The sequence below is a fragment of the Bubalus kerabau genome, chromosome 7, assembly GCF_029407905.1.
Source record: "Bubalus kerabau isolate K-KA32 ecotype Philippines breed swamp buffalo chromosome 7, PCC_UOA_SB_1v2, whole genome shotgun sequence".
Classification (NCBI taxonomy): Eukaryota; Metazoa; Chordata; class Mammalia; order Artiodactyla; family Bovidae; genus Bubalus; species Bubalus kerabau.
The window spans coordinates 26,721,993-26,748,288 of NC_073630.1; the positions used below are offsets into that span (position 1 = coordinate 26,721,993).

The 26,296-nt window shown below is 39.1% G+C and overlaps 2 protein-coding genes across 2 annotated transcripts in view; one reads left to right on the forward strand and one right to left on the reverse strand.

Moving 5' to 3' along the window:
• The window catches only part of PPA2 (inorganic pyrophosphatase 2), a 217,184-nt gene extending 210,184 nt beyond the window's left edge, over positions 1 to 7,000 (reverse strand). Inside the window, exon 1 of the mRNA XM_055587874.1 lies at positions 6,811 to 7,000. Coding sequence (XP_055443849.1) covers positions 6,811 to 6,827 — 17 coding nt within the window. The 5' untranslated portion in view covers positions 6,828 to 7,000. The remainder of the gene's footprint in view (positions 1 to 6,810) is intronic.
• The window catches only part of ARHGEF38 (Rho guanine nucleotide exchange factor 38), a 150,477-nt gene that overhangs the window by 44,593 nt on the left and 79,588 nt on the right, over positions 1 to 26,296 (forward strand). The window contains exon 2 of the mRNA XM_055587875.1: positions 4,498 to 4,685. Coding sequence (XP_055443850.1) covers positions 4,498 to 4,685 — 188 coding nt within the window. The remainder of the gene's footprint in view (positions 1 to 4,497; positions 4,686 to 26,296) is intronic.

Genomic DNA, 26,296 nt, shown 5'->3' on the forward strand with positions numbered 1-26,296 from the left:
GATTCACATTCACATTCCAGACAATAAAAAAAGGCAAGAACCATAAGGGGTGGAGGATGGAAGAAGCAGAATCCCAGCCAAATTTGCTTTTTAAAAACTCCTGAAACCACTCTCAGAGATTTCTGCTTAACATCTTATTTGCCGTAAATGAGACATAGTTTGAAAAAGAATCTAAGAAGTAAACATTTTTATCTATTCAGAGTTCAATTTATTTTTAACAAGTGGGAGACTAAATATTGCTCAGGCAAATAAATGGCAGTGTCTGATGATCATACTGTTATTGTAAAGAATAAAGATATATGTATGTACATGAATATATGTGTGTATATATACATATATATACACACATATAATATGCTCACCAAAAAATATCTATTATGACTTCTGTATGTACATTTACATGTGCATGAAAATATTTTAAGGAGGTTACACACTAAATTAGAATACAGCTAAAAATACAGGGAAAACTATATTATAGCTAATAAACAGGAATTGCCTCTAATAATAATAGCAAACATTTACCGAGTATCTACTATTTTAAAGACACTATTGTATTTAACAAACATTAACTCATTTCATCCTCACAATCACTTAACTTACAGATGAGGAGACTGGTGCACAGAGATTTAAATAACTTGTTCAAGGTCACAGATCTAATGTTAGAGGTGGAATTTGAACCCAGGAAGTCTGGCACAAAGTCTAGGCACTTAACCTCAAAAATATAATTGTATAGCTTGAAAAAACTACTTACCTCTCCTTCCAATCACCCCGATAACAGCAGCAGCAATAGCAACAGCAACAATAGCAAAGCAGAAAGAGCGCACACAAACTCTAAGCAAAACATGGGCTATCAGAGAAGACTGTCATCAACCTCCTCAACCATGCCGCACACAAGCAACCTTTGGGGGCTTTTTCATCCCTCAAAAAGATGAGGGTTCTCCCCACGCACACAGCTAACCCAGGAAAGCTACGCAGGATTCCAAACGTTAGCTCTAGTCTCAATTTCCTCCGCGAGCCATGTCCCTATTTCTCCTTCTTTCCCATCTGAACATAGCTGTCCACCCACTTCAAGTCATACATTTTTCTGACAAGTTGATAACTATAAAATAATGAGATCATTATTTGCCCTAGGTGGTGGAAAAGGTCAAGAGTAGAGAAAAAGGAAGCCTATTATTCCCGTGTCTGGAAATAACTAACATTAATATGGTTTTAAAGACCCTATGGAACTTCCATATACCATTGCTCATTTAATGTGATGGTTTTTGCTCCTAGTTTACAGATGAAGAAACTGAGGCTCTGTAAAGTTAACTATTTTTTTTATCCACCAAGTTTCCTCTGTGAAGAGTCGCAAAGCCGATCTTAAGTCCGATTATCGTTTCCCCAAACTGCTGCAAAATCCTTTTACATACACTTCCTTGGCCAAGAATTTCCACATATGTTCCTCATGAAATTTGTGGCTAGAATAGTGAAAATTCATCATCACTGCTGGAAAAATAAAAGTTGAGGGTGAAAGAAAGAGGCTGGAGTTGAGGATCATTTACATGTTACAGTTTTCATGCATGGTAGCAGAATTCTGGTTAAAACAAACTAAATGGGTTTTTTTTGGTTTGGGGTTTTTTTCTTTCTTTTTTTTTTTTTTTTCTGTTGGCCATTTTTAAAGTCTTTATTGAATTTGCTACAATATTGCTTCTATTGTTTTGTGTTTTGGTCTTTTATCACAAAACATGCAGGATCCCAACTCCCTAAGCAGGGATTGAACCCATACTCCCTGTGCTGAAAGGCAAAAAGTCTTAACCACTGGACCGCTGCTTAAGTTTCAAGACTATCTAAATGTTCTTTTAGCTTCCATCTCCCTTTAGTTTTGGCACAATCTTTTAGTTTATGCTAGCTCCTGGAAAATAGTCATTTTGGAAGTTTTATTTTTCCTTCTTTCCTAAATATTCAGCTCCTCTGTGGCTTTATCTAGAAATAAAAGATTATTATAGCTGACTGCTGACTTGGTAATCTAAGTTGGTTGTATTCATGTGTTACAAATAGTTTTATATAAAAACACAGTATATGTAAAAACACTGTATAACTAAAAGATAAAAGTTTTAAAGGTCAAGAAGGACCTTATAACAACAAAGCTTGTGCTCACAGTGTATCATGAAGAGTTTGTTGGTTAAAGAAATGCCGACGTAGACTGTGTTTAGAGACTGGATGGGAAAATGATGTAAGTCTTTGTTCCCACAATAAACTTGAGTCAAAAGAGCAAACAAGATAGCTCACAAGATCACGCCACTCTGAATTCTCTCAGAAAGTTTTTATACCTGAACAGAAAAGTTTCTGAAGTTAAATATCTTGACTAACACTATTTCCACCACTGTGACCTCCTAACTTGGTTTTGAATAAGATACCGTGCAGGATTAGAACATATAATTTTTAATTAATAAATCTAGGATTGTACATTTAAAGTGCAGCAACTGGAGAAATTGGTAAAGCAAATTAAATTGATGTAGTAATTGAGTTCCAGAACTAACAAGAACCTGAGAATGTATTTTTAGAATATTTCTTGGCCAAAAATCAGAAAAGACTCCCTTCTCTTAGCTAGTCCCCCAAAACTGACTGATTATTTGAACCCCCATTATTCCCCTTTGCCCTTTGACTTCCAACCCCCCAGCTTTTAAAAGGATCAGTCAAAAGGAGGCTCACAAAAGTCACAAGGTCAGGTTACAAATACAATCTGCTCACTGCATATCTCCTCACCTCCTGCCCTGCCCTTCTCTTTTATATCCAAAATACTTCACAATACTGACATCTCACTATAACTTTTCCTTCGAATCTGGGGTGCTGAAAGACAAGATTTTTATACCTTCCAATAAGAGTACTATAAATTATCAAGCACCCCCAAATTCTCAAAATTTGCTTCAAGATATGAAAGCTCCTTCCACGATTCTCTCCTTCAATAACTGATATAGATTATTTCTCTAGCACTGAATGGCCCAAGCTTTGTAAAACCATGTGCTCTTAGATGATATTTGTCAAATCCTTCTTTCCTGATAAAGGAAGAATAGTCTCCAGGCAAATGACCCAGAAGCATATTCACCTTCAAGTCAGGATTGTCCAAAAACCAAACTAGTACACCTTTCAAACTAATGATGGAATTACCTTCACAGCATCATTCCAGCCTCTGCCTGGACTCCTGAAATTACTGAGCAAGAGAGAAATGAGTGCGCAATACTTCTTGTGTCTCTTCACATTCTTGGGGCATCTCTCTTTACATGGAATCATTAGCTCAGCTATTATATTTCTTCAGTTGTCTTGGCTCTTTCTGGAATCAGCCAAGAGAAGACCCTGCAACTCTATGGGCCATAGCCCACTAGGCTCCTCTGGCCATGGGATTCTCCAGGCAAAGAACACTGGAGTGGGTTGCCATGCCCTCTTCCAGGGAATCTTCCCCACCCAAGGATCAAACCCATATCTCTTGAAGTTTCCTGCATTGGGAGGCAGGTTCTTTACCACTAATGCCACCTGGGAAGCCCTAAAAAGGTCTAACTTATCAGTTACTGGAATCATATTGGTTTTAAAGGAAATAAAGTTACTTCTGCAACTACAGAGACTATGATGAAAATTAAGCTTGTAATGACTTCAAGTCTGAAGCGAATTCATTTACAGACACACACACTTACTGCCCCACTATCTATCACTGCTCTGATTTCATCTGTGACCTAGTTTGTGGCTTCCAAAATTTTACATCACTGTGGGAAACTCATCCTTGAAGATATTTAGCTTGCTCACAGTATACCTTCTATAAAACCCTGGCTACATGTGAGCCTTCCCACTTATTTCAACATCTCCTGAGCACTGTGATTTTTTCATCAAATATTTCCATTTGGCAGTTCAAAATTTTTGCAACAAGATATGCATAGTATTGAAGATGAGGCATAAGAAATCTTGGTTGAAATTTATTTAACCTACCACTGCCTCACTCCTCATGGATTCTGATTGTGAACTGAAAGACAAATCTCAATCACATGTAATTGTTTTCCATATTATGGAGATTTGCATACCACCTACTGAGAATGAGGGACAATTATTTTTAATAGATACAAAATTGGAAAGTGTTCCATTTGCAAATTAAAAAATCTTCCCTTGATTTAAAAGGAAATGTGTCGAGAAGTTCTGTACTATGATTTTATACATTTTTACCTCTAGCTGAAGATCAGGTTTATAACCTATTATAATAGTAATGGGGTATTTTAAAGACAAGACATGTCAAGTATTTTTTAACTGACTTGTTAGAAATATTCATTCTGAAACCCCACTCCTGCTCACAGTTTCACAGCATTCCAGCCTGAAGGAGAACATCTACACATCACTTTCCAAGAACACAGGTGAAGACACCTAAGCCTTCTTCCTTGCTAACAATAATTCTGCAGTGATGGATGTTTGTAACAAACAAACAAGAAATCCTAACAGAATGTCTCAGGTGTATTAATACACATTTTCATTTAACAGAAAAGATGACGCCACAGGCTGGGTGTTCCACGGCTGAGACCCTAACTCAGGAGGATGAGCATCAGGTTCAGAGAATGATGGCAAAGCGTGCGAAAATCATCCAGGAGCTGATACAGACGGAAAAGGACTATCTCAATGATCTAGAACTGTGCGTTCGAGAAGTGGTTCAGCCCTTGAGAAATAAACAGGTAAATGCAACTTTGAGGGTCCCTCCAGCCCCATCCTAAATAGGATCACCAGAACCGGGAAATCACAGAACCCAAGTGTATCCGAGGATCCTTATCCTCTACCGCTGCGATGGCAGGAGCAATGGGCACTTCCCCTGAAGCCCTGGGTTCAAGACAGCAGAAGTCATCACCAGACTCAGAATTCTGTCAGCACAGGGACACCCAGCATCAGGGAAACTGTATTCTAAGATATGCGGAAATGGAAATTCACAGTTTTTGCCACTTTGAAATTTCTATGTGTTCTTTCTTGAATGCCCATGGAACTGCCAACAAACTCTGAGTGGTTGAGTTTTTAAGCAGTTTAAGAACAAAGCACTTAATTTGATCTAAAGATGGTCAAGTTTTCAGAAGAGAAAACTATGTGGGTTTTTTTTTTCTCCCCTACGTTGAGAGCTCAATTGAATTATGCCTATTAGCTAAGTAAAATGAAGCATAGAAATGAACTTGAATGTAAGGTAACAATTTTCTCTTAGGCAGAACTGGCCTAAGACAAAACTAGAGGTGTTTATAAGTTAATGTTTCTCATCCTCTTTATTCAAGGTCTTTTCAGGGAATTAGAATAAAGGTACAAGAATTTTCTTTTACATATATGTAAAATCACTAAGGTGGTAAGTGGTCCTCACATGCAATTCCAACAATATGCAAAAACATAAACCAGAATGTAAAAATGATCAGGAATTCCATGACTCAATAATAATCACTATTTACATGGTTGGAAACATCCTTTCAGACATCAGTTTGGACACTTGCATATCAAAACACACACATATATTTTATAGATAAACATAATCAGAACCACACATGCTATTTTGTAATATGCTTGTTACATTCAGCAGTCTGTTGGATCTATTTTCATGACCACTAACACTTCTTAATGTTTTTCTACCATTACTGATGCTGAAACACACATGTTTTGGGTATTGTCACCTTATCTGCTTGGAATAAATTCTTAGGAGTGGAATTGCTAAGTCAAAGGATATGCATGCTTAGGATTTTGATAAAAATTGCCAACTTAAAACCAACAAGTTGACAGTGTTCTAATTTTCATTGCCACACACATTGCTTGAGCTGGTATGCGGCTGCATCATCTTTACAGCTGAGCATTATTGGTTTATAAACCACAGTGAAGACCAGGTACCTTTGGTTTCTTCTGACAAGTATATATTCATCAGCTGCTTCTTTTTAATCCTTTTGCCCTTTTGAAAAAAAATTATGGCTTGTCTTTTTCTTATTGTTTTATAAAAGCTCCTTTTATATATGTGTGGCAGCTGATTTTCTCAGTTTGTCTTTTGCCTTCTAACATTGACCAAGGTTAAAAAGTCAAAACCTTCTTTAAGGCTTATTCATTTGTTTTTGCCATATTTAAGTGGCCAGATATATCCAACTTTGTGGATTCTGGGTTTGGCATCTTAACATGTACCCCAGATTATAAAAAGATGGCAAGTCAGTTGTTCTAACATCAGTTATTAAGCCTCTTCCCCGGTAGTTTACATTTCTTAGCAAAAGACTCTTCTCAGAAATAACAGATAAAGTATCTGGTCTAAAAATCAGGGAAAACCAGTGTAGATCAAGGTGACCTTTGATGTAAAATTTTTTTTTTTTTTTTTAATTTAGGCCAATGTATAAAGCAAAGAGGCCAAATAGGCAAAACATTTTCCCTTCACCCGGAGTCATCTTTCATTTTCCTCCTTCATGACTTTTTTATTAGGTATTGCTATTTGTCAGGTCCTGATCCAAACACTTCATTAGTATTCTGATTTAATCCTCTTGCAGTTCTCATGTTAGAAGACAATTTTATGAATCTGGACCCTTATGGTCCAGTCCTTACTCCTATTCTTCAGAAAATTTTATACCTAACACACGGTCTCCATAATTTCTCTCTATATATACCTAATTTTGCCATCCATTTTCAGTAATTTCAACATTCTGGCAAATGATCCACATAGCCTCTCACTCAGTTCTTTGACTTGTTCGTTATATTCAATGAGCTTTCCTCAACCCCATCTCAGCTGCTCTCTCCAGGGGCCCATCCTACAACCATCAATACCAGTACTTCATGCCTTCTGAACCAGAATTCCAAGCTTACCTTTCTCTAACCCCCATGTCCTGTCTTTCAGCTCACTCCCACTGGTCCTGTCTCCAGCAATTTCCAGAGCAATTTCTCCAGCAGTGCTGCCAGGGCTCCTCAGCTACTGGGCCCACCCCTGCCTATTCACGTGTTCATCAAGCCCACACCTGGTGTAGTTTCCGGGCTCCTTCACTGTAAAATCACTCCTTGCAGATGAATTCAATTCCCTTTTCTTGCTCTCTTTCATTTACTTGCCTGAAAAAAAAGCTGCCTATAACGAAGTTCAATTGTCTGTGTACTTTCTACCTTTACCGAGTGCAGCTGAACCAATCTCTCTTAAAATTCATAACCATTTTTTTCAAGTGGGGCCCCCATAATGTCTCTGAAAGGACTCTTTCATATCTTCTTCTTGCTCCTCACACCTCAAACACCCTCTTTTTTCTTCTAACTCTTAGTTAGCGTCGTCTTCCATCATTTCATGGAGGAAAATAGTCACAATAAGAAGGTGCACACACTCTTCAACAAGTCTAAACCTACCTGCATCTCCACTCATATAACCTGGCTGGTGGATCCTGCTTCTCATTAAGGAGAACCTCTCTATTAACAGGATTTTATCCTCTCAAGGTTACTTCTCAGTTTTGGTCCTGCCAGTGTCCTTTTTCTGTCCTGTGTAATCGGTTTTACTCTGCCTATTGGATGGATTTTTCTCACCATCACCAGCTATCTTAAAAAACACAAACAAAAACTCTCTCTTGATCCTAAAAGAATTGTCTATATTCTCTGTCTTTACTTCTTTCTCTTTTTTAAGTTGACTCTGAAGTATTTAATATGTATAAAAGCATGTGTGACTGAAACATGTTTTAAAATAAACACAATTTACCAAAGCTCTGTCCCTTGATGAGTTAATGATCAATACCAAAAAAAGAGACTACATATACAAGAAAATGCCTTCCTTTGAATTAATAATCTTTTTTGAATCAAATGGAATAAGACATTTATTTAGAACATCTTCACTTTCAGAGCATCAGCTACACTGGTGAATTAAACTGGTGCCGCCAGTGTACATGCCATTCCTGAGCTGTACACCTGGGTATGAGCTTTAATTTTTGCTTGTTTTTTACTTCTGTTGTCTTATTTTTTTGCTTCCTATGTAACTCTTAGGAGCAATGCTAAGACTTGGTGCTTCAGACCACGTAAAATAAAATGTTTCTGTTATGTAACATGTTTATTTACTTGGCTTGTTTAACTTTGACTCTTAATACTTTGAATTACCATTCTCATAATTCTAACTAATATTTCCTTTGTCATTCTATCTGGATTGTTTATAGCGTGTTGATTTTTCACATCCGGCACTTCCCAACGTGTAGTTGTCTTTCAGTGCTCTCTGATTTCCTCTTTGTGGAATTTAGCTTCAGTCCAGTAGTCTATGCCCTTTCCACTAATGTTATAATAGCAATCAGTTGGAGGTTTCTCAGAATTCTCATGTCAGATCCACCTTTCCCCCACTTCATTATGCTTTTAAGCTTTGGTTAAGTAAAATACCGGAGAAGGCAATGGCACCCCACTCCAGTACTCTTGCCTGGAAAATCCCATGGATGGAGGAGCCTGGTAGGCTGTAGTCCATGGGGTCGCTAAGAGTCGGACTTAACTGAGCGACTTCCCTTTCACTTTTCACTTTCATGCATTGGAGAAGGAAATGGCAACCCACTCCACTGTTCTTGCCTGGAGAATCCCAGGGATGGGGGAGCCTGGTGGGCTGCCGTCTATGGGGTCGCACAGAGTTGGACACGACTGAAGCGACTTAGCAGCAGCAGCAGCAAGTAAAATACATGTTTAGGAATTCAGAGGATTCAGAGGATTCTGAATCTAAATCTAAATCATTCTAAATCTATCTGCATACTGAGGTAGTTAATTTACACCACCAGTTCATTAACTTTACCACCTTTTCCTTGGACATTCACTGTATCAGTCCTGTTTCAATACCATGGACTTTCCACATAGGCCACCTGTCATTAATTGGTGTCAAAATTTAGAAATTAATACATAGTTTTCATGTTACTATGGAAATGATCTGCAAACCATGCTTAGCTAAACCAGAGGCAACATAAATAAATATTTCACATGTACAGGTTAGGCTGGAAGGGACTTTGGGAAGTCATCTGATGGATGTCTTTTCTCTTGCTGAGAAGACTCTTCACCACATTGTACTCCCTCCATGTCTTCTTTCTAGGCAGCTGATTCATGTCTTTTCAGCCCCAGAAGAAGCAAATCAGTTTATAAGAGTGAAAATTGGAAGAAGGAGGTTGAAAACTGAGAAAAGCCCTGTGCTTATCTGAGTGAACTTGCTTGAATGAATCAGGGTACAGATGACTGTCTGGAATAACCTAACAGTGGAAACAGTTTTATGTGTAAGGAAAGGACCAAGAAGTGATTGAAAAGAACAGTCAGATAAATTTAAATACATGTTTTTACTTTTTTTTTTTAATTTGTGAAATTCACATAATACAAAAATACCAAAGATCTCAAGGACACAATAACATGTTACAGCTATTCAGTTTCATTTTCTGGAGACAAACATCATTAGCAGCTTTTTTTTATCCTTCCAAGGATATTCTATTTATGTGTATATATTTGAATACACATTAGTCTGTTTTCATTTATGTAACAAGAAAGTTACGTGTAATTATTCTGGATTTGTTCATATCTGCTCTAATTGTGTGAACTTATACTTGACTTTTTGTATTTTATGAAAAAAGGAAAAAAAAAAAAAGAAAAAAGGACAAATCATTTTGTAATGACAAGAGCTCAGTTGCAATTTCCTGTTAGAATTGGGGTACTCTTTCTGGCAGCAATTTTGTAAATAATTTTCATTTGAAAAAATATATAGAAGAAAATAAACATGTATAGCTTTACCACTTAGAAATAAGCACAATAAATATTTTGGTTTATTGCCTAGACATATATCAATTCAGTTCAGTCACTCAGTCGTGTCCGACTCTTTGCAGCCCCATGAATTGCAGCACGCCAGGCCTCCCTGTCCATCACCAACTCCCAGAGTTCACTCACACTCCTGTCCATCAAGTCGGTGATGCCATCCAGCCATCTCATCCTCTGTCATCCCCTTCTCCTCCTGCCCCCAATCCCTCCCAGCATCAGGGTCTTTTCCAGTGAGTCAACTTTTCACTTGAGGTGGCCAAAGTACTAGAGTTTCAGCTTCAGCATCAGTACTTCCAAAGAACACCCAATCTCCTTGCAGTCCAAAGGACTCTCAAGAGTCTTCTCCAACAACACAGTTCAAAAGCATCATGGACATACCCAAATATTTCATGATACTGTAATCATACCACATATATATATATATCTCCTTATGGAAACTTTTCCCCCAAAAAAGTTTATTTACATGTTTTATTTTAAACCACAAATAACAAGTACTAATTTAAATGGAGAAATATTTTATTTTCTTTATTGAAGGACCATACATTTGAGAACAATATCAAGCTCTCTCTGGATGGAGAGCCCTCAAGTGGAAAATGGTGCCTACCAGCATTATCATGCAGGTGTAGACGTTGTGGTGGCGTTGTGCTGTGTGACACATGTGGCCCGTGACACACTGCACTGACATCCTACCAAAAGCCTCTCCTTCAGGGTCCAAAGTGGGCAAGGGAAGGCCTGCCACAGGAGAGCACAGAAGGCAAGGAATTAAGACAAATCCTTAACTTGCCCTTTGTTTTCAAAGTGCAAGAGAGGGAAGGGACCACGGGGCCCAGGGAATTCAGCTTCCTGCTCCTGTCCTCCCCCTGAGTGAAGCTGCTATAGCTTAAATTATGGCATCAACCCTGATAGAGAAGCTTATGCATAAGGAGAGAACATAGAGTAGATCAAATCATCTCTGAAAGGAGCCAGGGAGGAGGAGGATGTAAATTGCATGATGGTAATAAAAATACTGTTCAAATATGGCAACGCCATGGAAATCTGTATGTGGGCCTCCCAGGCGGTGCTAGTGGTAAAAAACCTGCATGCCAATGTAGGAGGTGTAAGAGACGTGCATTCTATCCCTGGGTCAGGAAGATCCCCCAGAGGTGGGCATGGCAACCCACTCCAGTATTCTTGCCTGGAGAATCCCATGGACAGAGGAGACTGGCAGGCTATGGTCTGTAGGGTCACAAAGAGTCGGACATGACTGAGTGACTAAGCATGCACACAGCAAAAAGATGGTCATGGCTCAGTTGCTGTCCTGTGAATTTTAAGTTGTAGTTACTACATTTTAGTTTGATGAATGATTTTTATTTTCCTTTGGAGTTTGCTGTATTTTTTTAAAGTATCTATTTATTTATTTTGGCCATGCTATGTGGCATGCGGGATCCTAGTTCCTCAACTAGGGATCAAACCGATCTCTGGAGTGGAACCATGGAGTCTTAACCACTGGACCTCCAGGAAAGTCCCAAGTGGCCATATTTGTAAGGACTCCCTCCTTACCAGAATGAGTCCATTGCTGGCCTACATGAAAGGGACTGCAGCTTCAGCACATGTTCTGGGAATTTCTGAAGATTGTCCTCTCATCTGAGGTTTCTGGTTTGACATAACTGGTGTCTGCCTTGACCCCTCAAAGCTGGGCTCTACCTCAATATGCAGCCCTTGGATGGCTCTTTAGATGAAAGCTGCTCCCAGGAGTTATACAGAGCACAGAGGCTGTGTAGCAAACCCGCTGGACAGCCTGCCTGTCTCTCAATTTTAGTTTTGTTCCTTGGATGCACTCTCTGAGATTACCCTTCTAAAACCACCACCATACTCTTCATTCAGTCATGTCTGACCTTTGTGACCCCATGGATTGCAGCCTGCCAGGCTGCAATATGGAATTCTCCAGGTAAGAATACTGGAGTGGGTAGCTATTTTCTTCTCCAGGTATCGATCCCAGGTCTCCTGCATTGCAGGCAGATTCTTTACCAACTTAGCCACCAAGGAAGCCCTGAGATTACCTTAGTTCTGTCTGAACCTCCTCCCTAATCCCCACCCAGCTCAGCTCTTAGACACCCACTTCTCCTTAAGAGGATTTTAGACAATCACATGTAATGAAATTTTACCAATCTAACTGAACAAAGAACAGAATTATGATCATGATAATTCACTGAAAAACAAGATAAAAGAACCAAGACAGAAATATTTTATCTGATAATTATTTAAAATAGACCCAGTTTTCACTTATAGATCGATACATATATCATTTATATATATATCTTATTTATATATTTCATTTATAGATCGATATATAGCCACCAGGGAAGCCCTTATAGATCGATAGGTAGATAAATTAGAGTTCTCAAAGCTATTTGTTAAAACTTTGCCTACATAACAAATAGAGGAAATCATAGGTGAGCAAATTTTTTTGTCATGAATTTTGAAATGTCATAGAAGCGTCTTGTCAAAATTGTCCTCTCTAGCTGTCACCTCCACTAAAAGACTTTAACTGTTGCCAAAAATAAGTCATTCATTTTTAACAGGCAACCATGCAATTTTTTCCCCTCCTGTTTTTTTTTTTTTTAATCATCCAGCTACTCTTTTTTTAAAGACATTTTTTTGGAGCACTTTTGGTTCATAGCAAAGTTGAGGGAAGATTTCCTGTATTGGCCTGACACCATGTATAATTTTCCGCATCATCAATATCCGCCACTAGAGTGTTAGTTTTGTTACAACTGATGAATATTAGCACACTGATATATCGTTACGACCCAAAGTCCACAGTTCACATGATGGTTCCCTTTTAGTGTTGTCCCATCCGCAGAGGAGCCTGACCGGCTATGGTCCATAGTGTTGCAGATTCTGACACAACTGAAGCTACTTAGCACATGTACACACACATGGAATTTTACAAATGTACAATGACGTGTCATTGTGGTATTGTGGAGAGTACTTTTACTGCCTAAAAATCCTCTCTTATTCCCAGAAGGTCCTACAGTTGTAATCACACAGTATGTAGTCTTTTCAGATTGACGTCTTTCACTTAGTAATATGTCTTTAGGATTCCTTCTCGTCTTTTCATGGCGTGATAGCTCATTTTCTTTTAGGACTGAACAGTATTCCATTGTTTGGATGCACCACAGTCTGTTTATCCATTCACCTACCGAAGGGCATCATGGTTGCTCCAAGCTTTGACAATTATGAATATACAGCTGCTACAATAACATTGTGCAGTTTTGTGTGGACATGACTTTTGAGTCCACTTGGGTGAAAACCAAGACACGTGACTGCTTGATCATATGGTAACAAGATGTTGAGTTTTGTAAGAAACCACCAAATTGTCTTCCAAAGTGAATGTACAGTTTTGCATTTCTACCAGCAATGATTGAGAGTTGCTGTTGCTTCATATTCTCACAAGCATTTAGTAATATCAGTATTCTGGATTTTGGCCATTCTAATGGTGTCTCATTGCTTTAATTTGCATTTCCCCAGTAACATACGATGTGAAGCATTTTTTCATATGCTTATTTGTCATCCAGAGATCTTCTTTGGCGAGGTGTCCATTAATATTTTTGGCTCATTTTTTAAATGGATTGTTTGTTTTTCTGTTACTGAGTTTTAACAGTTCTTTGATATTTGATTAATAGTCCTTTGCCAGATGTGTCTTTGAGAATATTTTTCCTAGTCTATGGATTGTCTTCTCATTCTCCTGCTCTTTCATGGTTTTTTAATTTTAATCAAGTCCAACTTATCAACTATTTCTTTCATGGATCACGCCTTTGTTGATGTACCTAAACAGTCATTGCTACACTCAAAGTCATCTGGTTTTTTCCTATGTGAGGTGTTTTTCTTAGTTTTGCATTTTACTTTTAGTTCTGTGATCCATTTTGTTAAATTTGTGAAGAGGGTAAACTCTGCGTTTAGATTCATTTCTTTACACATGGATGTCCAGTTGTTTCTGCACCACTTGTTGAGAAGACTATCTTTGCTCCATTGTATTTCCTTTATTCCATTCTCCAAGATAAGTTAACTATCTTTGTGTGACTCTACTTCTGGGCTATTAATCTGTTTGTCTGCTCTTTTACCAATACCATACTATCTTGATTTACTGTAGGTTAATGGTAAGTCTTGAAGTCAGATGGTGTAGGTATTCCAACTTTGTTCTCTTTTAATATTGTGTTGGCTATTCTGGGTCTTTTGTCTCTTCATATAAACTATATAAACTTTGGAATCAGTTTATCAATATCCACAAAAGAACTGTTGGGATTTTGATTAGGATTGCATTGAATCTATAGATCAAGTTGGGAGGAACTGACATCTTGATAATATCAAGTTTTCCAATCCGTGAACATGGACTGTCTTTCCATTTATTTAGTTCTTTGACTTTGCTCATTAGAATTTTTAGTTTTCCTTGTACAGGTCTTGTACATATATTGTTAGATTTATATCTAAATATTTCATTTGTGGAATGCTAATGTGAATGGTATTGTGTTTCTAATTTCAAATTCCACTTGTTCATTGCTGGTATGTAGAAAAGCAATTAACTTTTGTCTCTTAACTGTGTAACCTGCAATCTTGTTGTAATCACTTATTAGTTCCAGGAGGATTTTTGGTTGATTATTTTGTATTTCGACATAGACAGTAGTGTAATCTATGAGCAAAGACAGTTTTATGTCTTCCTTCCCAAGCTGTATATCCTTCATTTCCTTTGTCTTAGTGCAGTAGCTACAACTTCCAGTACAACATGGAAAATGTGAGATAAGAGGGAACAATCTCTTGCCTTGTACCTGATCTTAGTAAATATGCTTCAAGCTTCTCACCATTAAGTTAGCTGTAGGTTTTTTGTAGATATTCTTTATCAAGTTGAAGAAATACCTCTCTATTCCTAGTTTATTGAGAGGTTTTTTTTAAATCATGAATGGACATTCAGTTCAGTTCAGTTCAGTCGCTCAGTCGTGTCTGACCCTTTGCAACCCCATGGATTGCAGCACGCCAGGCCTCCCTGTCCATCACCAACTCCCGGAGTTTACTCAAACTCAAGTCCATTAAGTCGGTGATGCCTTCCAACCCTCTCATCATCTGTCATCCCCTTCTCCTCCTGCCTTCAATCTTTCCCAGCATCCAGGTTTTTTTCAATGATCAGTTCTTCACATCAGGTGGCCAGTGTATTGGAGTTTCAGCTTTAGCATCAGTCCTTCCAATGAATATTCAGGACTGATTTCCTTTAGGATGGACTGGTTGGATGTCCTTGCTGTCCAAGGGACTCTCAAGAGAGAGTCTTCACTACAAGACTCTCAAGGGACTCTCAAGACCACAATTCAAAACATCAATTCCTCAACATTGGATTTTGACAAGTGCTTTTTCTGTATCTATCATATGATCATATGATTTTTTTTTCCTTTTTTAATCTGTTGATGTGATAGTGAAAGTCACCCAGTCATGTCCAACTCTCTGCGACCCCATGGACTATACAGTCCATGAAATTCTCTAGGCCAGAATACTGGAGTAGGTAACATTTCCCTTCTCCAGGGGATCTTCCCATCCCAAGTTTTGAAACCAGGTCTCCCACATTGCAGGTGGATTCTTTACCAGCTGAGCCACAAGGGAAGCCCACTGATGTGTTGGATTATATTAACTGATTTTTGAATATTGAACTGTTACTGCATACCTGGGATAAATCCCACTCAGTTATAATGTATAATCCTTTTTATACATTTTAAAATTTGATTTGCTAATATTTTGTTGGTGATTTTTGCTTCCCTCTTCATGAGAGATACTGGACCATAGTTTTCTTTTCTTGTTTGGTTTTGGCATTAGGATAATTCTAGTCTCATAGAAACTCCCAGTTACTCTTCGTGTATCTGTTAACTTCCAAATTTTTCAGATTGTATTCTAGGCCTCAAACATATTCCACCTTAGTTCACTAACCATAACTTTCTTAAACCTCAACCTCATCTCGTCCATGAAATTTCCCTGAACTAAGTAGAATCAAGATATTAATTTTTCATAGACATGTCTTATTTATGCAAGCAATCACCATACTCCATTCATATGTTCTATCAGTTCAGTTCAGTTCAGATCAGTCGCTCAGTCGTGTCCAACTCTTTGCAACCCAATGGACTGCAGCACGCCAGCCTCCCTGTCCATCACCAACTCCCGGAGTTTACTCAAACTCAAGTCCATTGAGTCAGTGATGCCATCCAACCATCTCATCCTCTGTCATCCCCTTCTCCTCCCGCCTTCAATCTTTCCCAGCATCAGAGTATTTTCCAGTGAGTCAGTTTGTTGCATCAGGTGGCCAAAGTATTGGAGCTTCAGCTTCAGCATCAGTCCTTCCAATGAAATCCCAGGGCTGATCTCCTTCAGAGTGGACTGGTTGGATCTCCTTGCAGTCCAAGGGACTCTCAAGAGTCTTCTCCAACACCACAGTTCAAAAGCATCAGTTCTTCAGCACTCAGCTTTCTTTATGGTCCAACTCTCACATCCATACATGACTACTGGAAAAACTATAGCTTTGACTGCTGCTTCTACTGCTGCTAAGTCGCTTCAGTTGTGTCCGACTCTGTGCGACCCCATATAGATACCCTGTCCCTGGGATTCTCCAGGCAAGAACATTGGAGTGGGTTGCCATATCCTTTTCCAATGCATGAAAGTGAAAAGTGAAAGTGAAGTCTCTCAGTCGTGTCCGATTCTTCGCGACTCCATGGACTGCAGCCTACCAGGCTCCTCTGTCCATGGGATTTTCCAGGCAAGAGTACTGTAAGTGGGTTGCCATGGCCTTCTCCAATAGCTTTGACTAGACGGACCTTTATTGGCAAAGTAATGTCTCTGCTTTTGAATATGCTGTCTAGGTTGGTCTTACCTTTTCTTCCAAGGAGCAAGTGACTTTTAATTTCATGGCTGCAATCACCATCTGCAGTGATTATGGAGCCCAGAAAAGTAAAGTCTCTCAATGTTTCCACTGTTTCCCCATCTATTTGCCATGAAGTGATGGGACCAGATGCCATGATCTTAGTTTTCTGAATGTTGAGCTTTTTCACTCTCCTGTTTCACTTTCATCAAGAGGCTCTTTAGTTCTTCTTCACTTTCTGCCATAAGGGTGGTGTCATCTGCGTATCTGCATATTGATGTTTCTCCCAGCAACCTTGATTCCAGCTTGTGCTTCATCCAGTCCAGCATTTCTCATGATGTACTCTGCATGTAAGTTAAATAAGCAGGGTGACAATATACAGGCTTGATGTACACCTTTCCCTATTTGGAACCAGTCTGTTGTTCTACGTCTAGCTCTAACTGTTGCTTCCTGACCTGCATACAGATTTCTCAGGAGGTAGGTCAGGTGGTCTGGTATTCCCATCTCTTTAAGAATTTTCCACAGTTTGTTGTGATCCACACAGTCAAAGGCTTTGGCATAGTCAATAAAGTAGAAGTTGATGTTTTTCTGGAACTCTCTGGCTTTTTTTTGATGATCCAACGGATGTATTCTATAATATATCAAAATTCAATGCACACATAGTCTTGCAAGATATTATAATTGGAGGAATTTGTAAAGGGCATCCCTCTATTTTTTTTTAACAGCTGCATGTGAATTTATAATTATTTCAAAATAAAAAGTTAAATTTAAAATTATAATGCCCTTATTTTTTCTTTTTTCCTTTCTCTTTTAAAACTACATTATCCTTTTAAATATACATGTAAAATTTTATATGCAAGAATAAAAACCTTTTCTATGACTCTACCTTATTTACTTTGCCAAACTTTCCAATTAATTCTCTTTTTATTGTGATTTCAGGGAGGAAAAGACTACATTTTTAGAATAAGGATATACATTAAGTTGTTTATAAGAAAATTTGTACTATTTAATAACTTCCTACATATGTTGGCTCTTTCTGTGCTATGCATAGAATAGTAGAAATCCTTCTATATTTTAAACCAAAGGGAGGGAAAAGCCAACTAAAGTCCCTCTCTCCACTTCTTCCTCCTTCTCAATGTAGTCCTTTCCCCTGTAGAGTCCATCACCTCCTATGATCAAACTTCTCAGTAATAAGACTTCACAGAGTGAGTGCAGAGATAAAAGACAGGCTGATAATGCAAAACAAAAGCTGCCCAGAAAGTCGGAAAACACAGCACTTTATTTTAATTGCTATATTAAATAAAAATCTGAGTAAATCAAAGCAATTCCTACTAACTATAATTGAGATGCTGGGAGCAATGACTCAGAAATGCATTTGAATTTCTGATTCTGCTTTGTACTGGCTCTTCTGAGCTAATGTGCTGACTTTAAAATACTATACTTTTGCTGGAAATCTGCTCGAGGCATTGATACATATATTCTTAAATCCTCTGAAAATACTGATTTTCGTACTTCACTAGTGGTCCAGTATTTAAGAATCTGCTGCCAATGAAGGGGACATGGGTTTGATCCTGGTCCAGGAAGGTTCAAATGCTGAGGGGCAACTAAGCCCGTGTGCCACAGCAGCCTACCTCGTCCAAGCTCTAGAGTCCATGAACTGCAACTGCTGAGCCAAATGCCCAGAGCCTGTGACCGCAACAGGAGAAGCCAGGGCCATGAGAAGCCCGGGCACCACAACTAGACGGTGACCCTCACTCACCGCACCGAGCAATCCTGTGCACAGCAGGGAAGACCCAGCAGAGCCAAAAATACATACATACATACAAACCTTAAAAGAATACTGATTTTCATGGTTACTAAGATCACATCACAATGAAGAATCTCATGATCGATATGGCCAGGTTAGAACTCCCTGTTTTTTAAGATCAGAGACTTCATTTTTACACTCATTGTGGAATCTCAACATTTATTACATTATCTGCCCTTTGTTCCTCCATTATAAGGTCAAATAATTGATGTCACATTAGAAAAGGGGGGAAGAAAGTCAGTGAAGTTTTCCTCACTTTTTAAGTTTGTCAATCAGTTTGGAAAAGGCTATAGTTGTGGAACACTAAATGTAAAAATAAAAATCACATAAGTAAACAGCGCGGCCAAACACAAGGTCACTGTGTTAACACGTAATACGGAACTCACATTGAGTCATCACTGTTCAGATTTTCCCTGGGAGGAACCTTTCTGTTTCGTCATCTTGGAAGACAGTTTGCTGTCAGATTGGATTCAGATTTACTTGGGTATGGAAGTGATACATCAATATTCCAGTATGTGAAACTTATTTTCCTAGCCAAGAAAAGCTCTTATCTTTGCTTGTTCAGAAGTCCTCAGCTCAAAAAAATATGGGATTTTTAAAAATCCCTGAATTACAGTTTTGTGATGGAAACTCTCCCCCAGTTTGTTACATTTATAATCACCTCATAAGCTTCATTTTAAGGCAACTACAATTTTCTCTAAGTTTTATAATCTATTGTCCAGATCGAAACCTGATAGGCCAAGTGAGGAGATAAATGAATGCATTTTCCATTTCAGTGCAGGGTCTGGAAAGCTCAAAATTGAAAAAAGGAGAGATGTGATAGGCAAAATCTATTTTAATATCTAGGAAAGTCATCCCTTCAGCCTGAGTAACAAGATTGTGCTCATCATCTCACTGCTCAGAACTAAGATGCATAAACTACTATTTTAATTTGCTTTATCTGTAAAAGTAAGCAACAAAAGTTCAGTGGCTGTGATTATTATAATGATGCTATAAGCCTCTCTAACAGGACACCAGAGATGTGGAGCACCTTTCCGCATAGGTGAACTAAGCATAGATGAGCACTGCTGTGCCTAGGGCCATGAATCCTGGATTCCAAAGAAAAATACTAGGTCAGAAAGGAAGCATATATTGGGGATACATGTATCTATTAATAACAATTATTTAGGGTACTTTAGATTCAGACAAGATCATTGATTACACGAGTCAATAATTTGAGGCTATTTGGAGTACACAAAGACGTGTGAGACTCATCGTTCATCATCGAAAGACTAGTTAGAGGTGTTAAGAATCCCTAGTTAGAGGTAACAAGATTCATAGCTATGAAAAGATAACTTGGAATGCAAAGCAACAATTGATAAGTGCAGACAATAAATCCAGTTGGAGTTCACAGAAGGGACAGATCACTTCCAGATAGATTAAGCAGGCAATATTTCATGGAGAATGGAACATTTTAGTTGAATATGCAAATTAAAACATTAAATGTTTGTAAAGTGTCTAGGCCCTTTGTTGAATTCTGCATGGAAATCATGGAAATTTATGTCATGATCCTGCCCTAAAACAGTTTATAATATGGTCAAGAAAATGACTCATAAATGCATAAAAGGCCAAGTAACAATCAAAGATACATTTCAAGGCAGTGCTAGAAATGATCACAACAGAAGGCAGTTTGTTATTAGTAATGCTAATTACTTATGCGGTAAACAGTTGCTTTATACATTAGCAGAAAAATGATACCAGCATTTGATAGGAAAGCTATCTCTTTTTGTGTTCCAGGACTCCACCTACCCATGTTATCCTCCCTACTATTCCAAAGACTCCTCCTCAATCTTTTTTGTCTTTTTTGCAGGTTGATCCTTACCTGTAAATGCTAAAGTAGCTCAGGGCTCAGTTTGTGGCCCTCTTCTCTCTTTTGTCTCCATTCACTCTGTTGAGGATCTGATCTGGTTTGATGCCTTTAAATTCTATCTACATGCTGAGGGTTGACAAATTGTATCTCCAGCCTGGACATTTTCCCTGAAGGCTTGCTTTGCTTATTTTCATCTCCCCATTCAAACCTCTACATGATCATCTACAAGACAATGCAGGTTTAATGTTAAACCAGAGTTCCTAATTTTCTCTTGACAATTTGCTCCCCTTACAGTCTTTCTCTCCTCAGTAGAGAAGTTGCTTGGGCAAAAACTCTGGAGTCATTCTTTTTTTTTTTTTACATTCCTGTGTTTTTTTTTTTTTTTTTTTTTATTTTATTTTTAAACTTTACAATATTGTATTGGTTTTGCCAAATATCAAAATGAATCCGCCTCTTGACTTTTTCTTTCAGACTGTCTATTGAATCTATCAGCAAATGCTATTAGTTCTGCCTTCAAAATGTACCCCAAATCAGACCACTTCTCACCTCCTCCTTTACTTCCATTCTGATTCCAGAACTTATCAATAGCCACCTAGATTATTATATCTGCCTCCTGATGCAACTCTTCTCCATCCTTGTTTCAACAAAACAGTAATTTTTAAAAAATATTAGTCAGAGCCCGTCCCTCTTCTACTCAAAGCCATCCAAAATGACTTTTCATCTTACTAACAAAATCTAACATTTTTATGTGACCTACATGGTCCTAAAATGAGATAGTCCTTCATTCTCTCTGACCTCATCTATTTCCACATTCTTGCCTTCTTGGTGTTCCTTAAACAAGCCAGAGGCACCACTGTTTCAAGCCCTTTGCTCTTGCTGTTTTGTTTGCCTTGAACATTCTTCCCCAAGATAACTTCAAAGCTTACTCCTTCACCTCCTTCAAGCCTTTACTCAATAAAATATTCCATGGCCACCTCACTCTGTCTTACACTGGGTTCCCTCTAAAAACTCCAATAGAAGGATTTTAGAGCAAGTTGTTTATTGGGGAGACGACCTCTGGAAGGGCGGGAAAGGCATGAGAAATGAGCCAGGGAAAGGAAGACAAGATAGGGAACATTTGTAAGCAGATTACTTGTGTGGCCACTTGGGGCTCATATCCTACTGGGAGCTCAAGGACACTGTATGGAACCTGCCCGAGGGCTGGCCTGCGTGCAGGGTATCATCCACCATTTACTGTTAGACATGGCTGGATGGATGCTCCTGGTCATTGGTTCTGTTCTTGAAAATTAAAACTCTGCAATTGTGTTATTAAAGGGGGGGAAATTGGCCAATGTTGAGTCAGTCCTTTCTAACATCAGTAATTTCTTTCAGATATTAGATCTGAAGAAAATAGATGTTCTGTTGAAAAGATTATACTTTTGTTTCTTTGGTTGGTTGTTTCTGACTGGTTGGTTTTTATACCTAATAAGCTCTGAGTCTGAGTATGCAGGGAGAAGAAAGGATAAACATACAAGTATACACACACATAATGAATACTCAAGTGATCAAAATACAAAAATGTTTGCCCCATTAATTGTGCTCAGCAAGAAGCCCTTAAACATAATTTTATGCATAAAAATTTTACATATTTTTAAAATACGTTCAGTGATTCAGTTTCCAAATTATTTTCTCTTGTGTTTTCACAATATAACTCGGTGTTTATTCTATACTTCTAAAAAGATTTTCTAAAGGGCCACAAAATTTACTGAACCTTCAACTCAGAAGGGCTATTCCTAGCAGGATTAGTTGTCCTCTGAACATGTTATATAAAATCCTGAGCAGGAAAGGACAGGAAGCCCAAAGAGCACCTTCAATCCCCATCAAGTATCTCTTTCCTGCCTGTCCCTGAGTTAAGGCAGATTGGAGAAACAAAGCAGAAACCCTGGGTCGACTTTCTACCCTTTATCCAAGATATCAAATTCGGCATCTTCCTTTTATGTTATTAGTCAAAATAAAGTTTGGGATGAACGTCTCGATCCTCTTCCTTTGTCAGTTAAGTTCAGTTCAGTTCAGTCACTCAGTCATTTCTGACTCTTTGAGACCCCATGAATTGCAGTATGCCAGGCCTCCCTGTCCATCACCAACTCCTGGAATTCATTCAAACTCGTGTTCTTCGAGTCGGTGATGCCATCCAGCCATCTCATCCTCTGTCGTCCCCTTCTCCTCCTGCCCTCAATCCCTCCCAGCATCAGGGTCTTTTTCAATGAGTCAACTCTTTGCATGAGGTGGCCAAAGTATTGGAGTTTCAGCTTTAGCATCAATCCTTCCAATGAACACCCAGGACTGATCTCCTTTAGGATGGACTAGTTGGATCTCCTTGCAGTCCAAGGGACTCTCAAGAGTCTTCTCCAACACCACAGTTCAAAAGCATCAATTCTTCGGTGCTCAGGTTTCTTCACAGTTCAACTCTCACATCCATACATGACTACTGGAAAAACCATAGCTTTGGCTAGACAGACCTTAGTTGGCAAAGTAATATTTCTGCTTTTTAATATGCTGTCTAGATTGGTCATAACTTTCCTTCCAAGGAGTAAGCGTCTTTTAATTTCATGGCTGCAATCACCATCTGCAGTGATTTTGCAGCCCCCCAAAAAACAAAGTCTGAAACTATTTCCACAGTTTCCCCATCTATTTCCCATGCAGTGATGGGACCAGAGGCTATGATCTTAATTTTCTGAATATTGAGATTTAAGCCAATTTTTTCACTCTCCTTTTTCACTTTCATCAAGAGGCTTTTTAGTTCCTCTTCACTTTCTGCCATAAGGGTGGTGTCATCTGCGTATCTGAGGTTATTGATATTTCTCCCAGCAATCTTGATTCCAGCTTGTGCTTCCTCCAGCCCAGCGGTTCTCATGATGTACTCTGCATAGAAGTTAAATAAGCAGGGTGGCAATATACAGCCTTGATGCACTCCTATTCCTATTTGGAACCAGTCTGTTGTTCCAAGTCCAGTTCTAACTGTTGCTTATTGACCTGCATATAGGTTTCTCAAGAGGCAGGCCAGGGGGTCTGGTATTCCCATCTCTTTCAGAATTTTCCATAGTTTATTGTGATCCACACAGTCAAAGGCTTTGGCATAATCAATAAAGCAGAAATAGATGTTTTTCTGGAACCCTCTTGCTTTTTCCATGATCCAGCAGATGTTGGCAATTTGATCTCTGGTTCCTCTGCCTTTTCTAAAACCAGCTTGAACATCTGGAAGGTCATAGTTCACGTACTACTGAAGCCTGGCTTGGAGAATTTTGAGCATTACTTTACTAGCGTGTGAGATGAGTGCAATTGTGCGGTAGTTTGAGCATTCTTTGGCATTGCCTTTCTTTGGGATTGGAAGGAAAACTGACCTTTTCCAGTCCTGTGGCCACTGCTGAGTTTTCTAAATTTGCTGGCATATTGAGTGCAGCACTTTCACAGCATCATCTTCCAGGATTTGAAATAGCTCAGCTGGAATTCCATCACCTCCACTAGCTTTGTTCGTAGTGATGCTTTCTAAGGCCTACTTGACTTCACATTCCAGGATGTCTGGTTCTAGGTGAGTGATCACACCATCATGATTATCTGGGTCGTGAAGCTTTTTTTTGTACAGTTTTTCTGTGTATTTCTGCCACCTCTTCTTAATATCTTCTGCTTCTGTTAGGTCCATACCATTTCTGTCCTTTATTGAGCCCATCTTTGCATGAAATGTTCCCTTGGTATCTCTCATTTTCTTGAAGAGATCTCTAGTCTTTCCCATTCTGTTGTTTTCCTCTATTTCTTTGCATTGATCGCTAAGGAAGGCTTTCTTATCTCTTCTTGCTATTTTTTGGAACTCTGCATTCAGATGCTTATATCTCTCCTTTTCTTCTTTGCTTTTTGCTTCTCTTTTCACAGCTATTTGTAAGGCCTCCTCAGACAGCCATTTTGCTTTTTTTCATTTTTTTTCCGTGGGGATGGTCTTGATCCCTGTCTCCTGAACAATGTCACAAACCTCCGTTCATAGTTCATCAGGCACTCTGTCTATCAGATCTAGTCCCTTAAATCTATTTCTCACTTCCACTGTATAATCATAAGGATTTGATTTAGGTCACACCTGAATGGTCTAGAAGTTTTCCCCACTTTCTTCAATTTAAGTGTGAAATAAGGAGTTCATGATCTGAGCCACAGTCAGCTCCTGGTCTTATTTTTGCTGACTATATAGAGCTTCTCCATCTTTGGCTGCAAAGAATATAATCAATCTGATTTCGGTCTTGACCATCTGGTGATGTCTATGTGTAGAGTCTTCTCTTGTGTTGTTGGAAGAGGGTGTTTTCTATGACCAGTGCATTCTCTTGGCAAAACTCTATTAGCCTTTGCCCTGCTTCATTCCGTATTCCAAGGCCAAATTTGCCTGTTACTCCAAGTGTTTCTTGACTTCCTACTTTTGCATTCCAGTCCCCTATAATGAAAAGGACATCTTTTTTGGGGTCTTAGCTGTAGAAGGTCTTGTAGGTCTTCATAGAACCATTCAACTTCAGCTTCTTCAGTGTTACTGGTTGGGGCATAGGCTTGGATTACTGTGATATTGAATTGTTTGCCTTGGAAACGAACAGAGATCATTCTGTCGTTTTTGAGATTGCATCCAAGTATTGCATTTCTGACTCTTGTGGACCATGATGGCTACTGCATTTCTTCTGAGGGATTCCTGCCCGCAGTAGTAGATATAATGGTCATCTGAGTTAAATTCACCCATTCCAGTCCATTTTAGTTCACTGATTCCTAGAATGTCAACATTCACTCTTGCCATCTCCTGTTTGACCACTTCCAATTTGCATTTATTCATGGACCTGACATTCCAGGTTCCTATGCAATATTGCTCTTTACAGCATTGGACCTTGCTTCTATCACCAGTCACATCCACAACTGGGTATTGTTTTTGCTTTGGCTCCATCCCTTCATTCTTTCTGGAGTTATTTCTCCACTGATCTCCAGTAGCATATTGGGCACCTACCGACCTGGGGAGTTTTTCTTTAAGTATCTTATCATTTTGCCTTTTCATACTGTTCATTGGGTTCTCAAATCAAGAATACTGAAGTGGTTTGCCATTCCCTTCTCCAGTGGACCACATTCTGTCAGACCTCTCCACCATGACCTTCCCGTCTTTGGTGGCCCCACATGGCATGGCTTAGTTTCATTGAGTTAGACAAGGCTGTGGTCCATGTGATCAGATTGGCTAGTTTTCTGTGATTATGGTTTCAATGTGTCTGCCCTCTTATGCCCTCTCGCAACACCTATCATCTTACTTCGGTTTCTCTTACCTTGGATGTGGGGTGTCTCTTCACGTCTGCTCCAGCAAAGCACAGCTGCTGCTCCTTACCTTGGATGAGGGTATCTCCTCACGGCCACCCCTCCTGACCTTGAAGATGGAGTAGCTCCTCTCAGAGGCCTCCAAAAAGCTCTCACATTTGACCACAGTCTCTGGTCTAATGAAGACTCTCCTCACTCACCTCTCTTGGCTGTGCTCTTTCTCTTGCTCATCCTGAGGGGTCTGTCCCAGGGTCCCAGCCTTACTTTCTGCACTGATCAGACCTTTCCACGTGAATGTCTCCCAGCCTGGGACTGTTTCCGGGCAGGTATCAGGTAACTGGGGCATTTAACTGCAAGATTAGTGAAAAGGCTTGCTGTCTAGCTGTGATAGCGACTTAACTTGCAGTTTAACTCAATTAGCCAGTTTAGAGTCTAGTTTCACAGCAGGCAAGTTCATACATACAAATCAGTAGTTTTGAGAAACCTGATGAAATAATGGCTAGTTTACCCTGAAAAGCTTTGCAATCTAGAAGCCAACCATCTGAGTAAATGCCATCGTAATTAGATAATTATCCCAGCCCTGCGGTTGCCAGGGCCTTCTGCCAACATCCTTCTTCCCCACTTGCTGCAGTTTCTGTCTCACAAGGCTTCTTCTTCTCAGTTGCCTCACCAAAAAATAAAACTAGACCTGGTTCTTCCCTTTCAGAACATCCCCCCTGGGTCCCCACTTCCTAGAGTTGTTTTT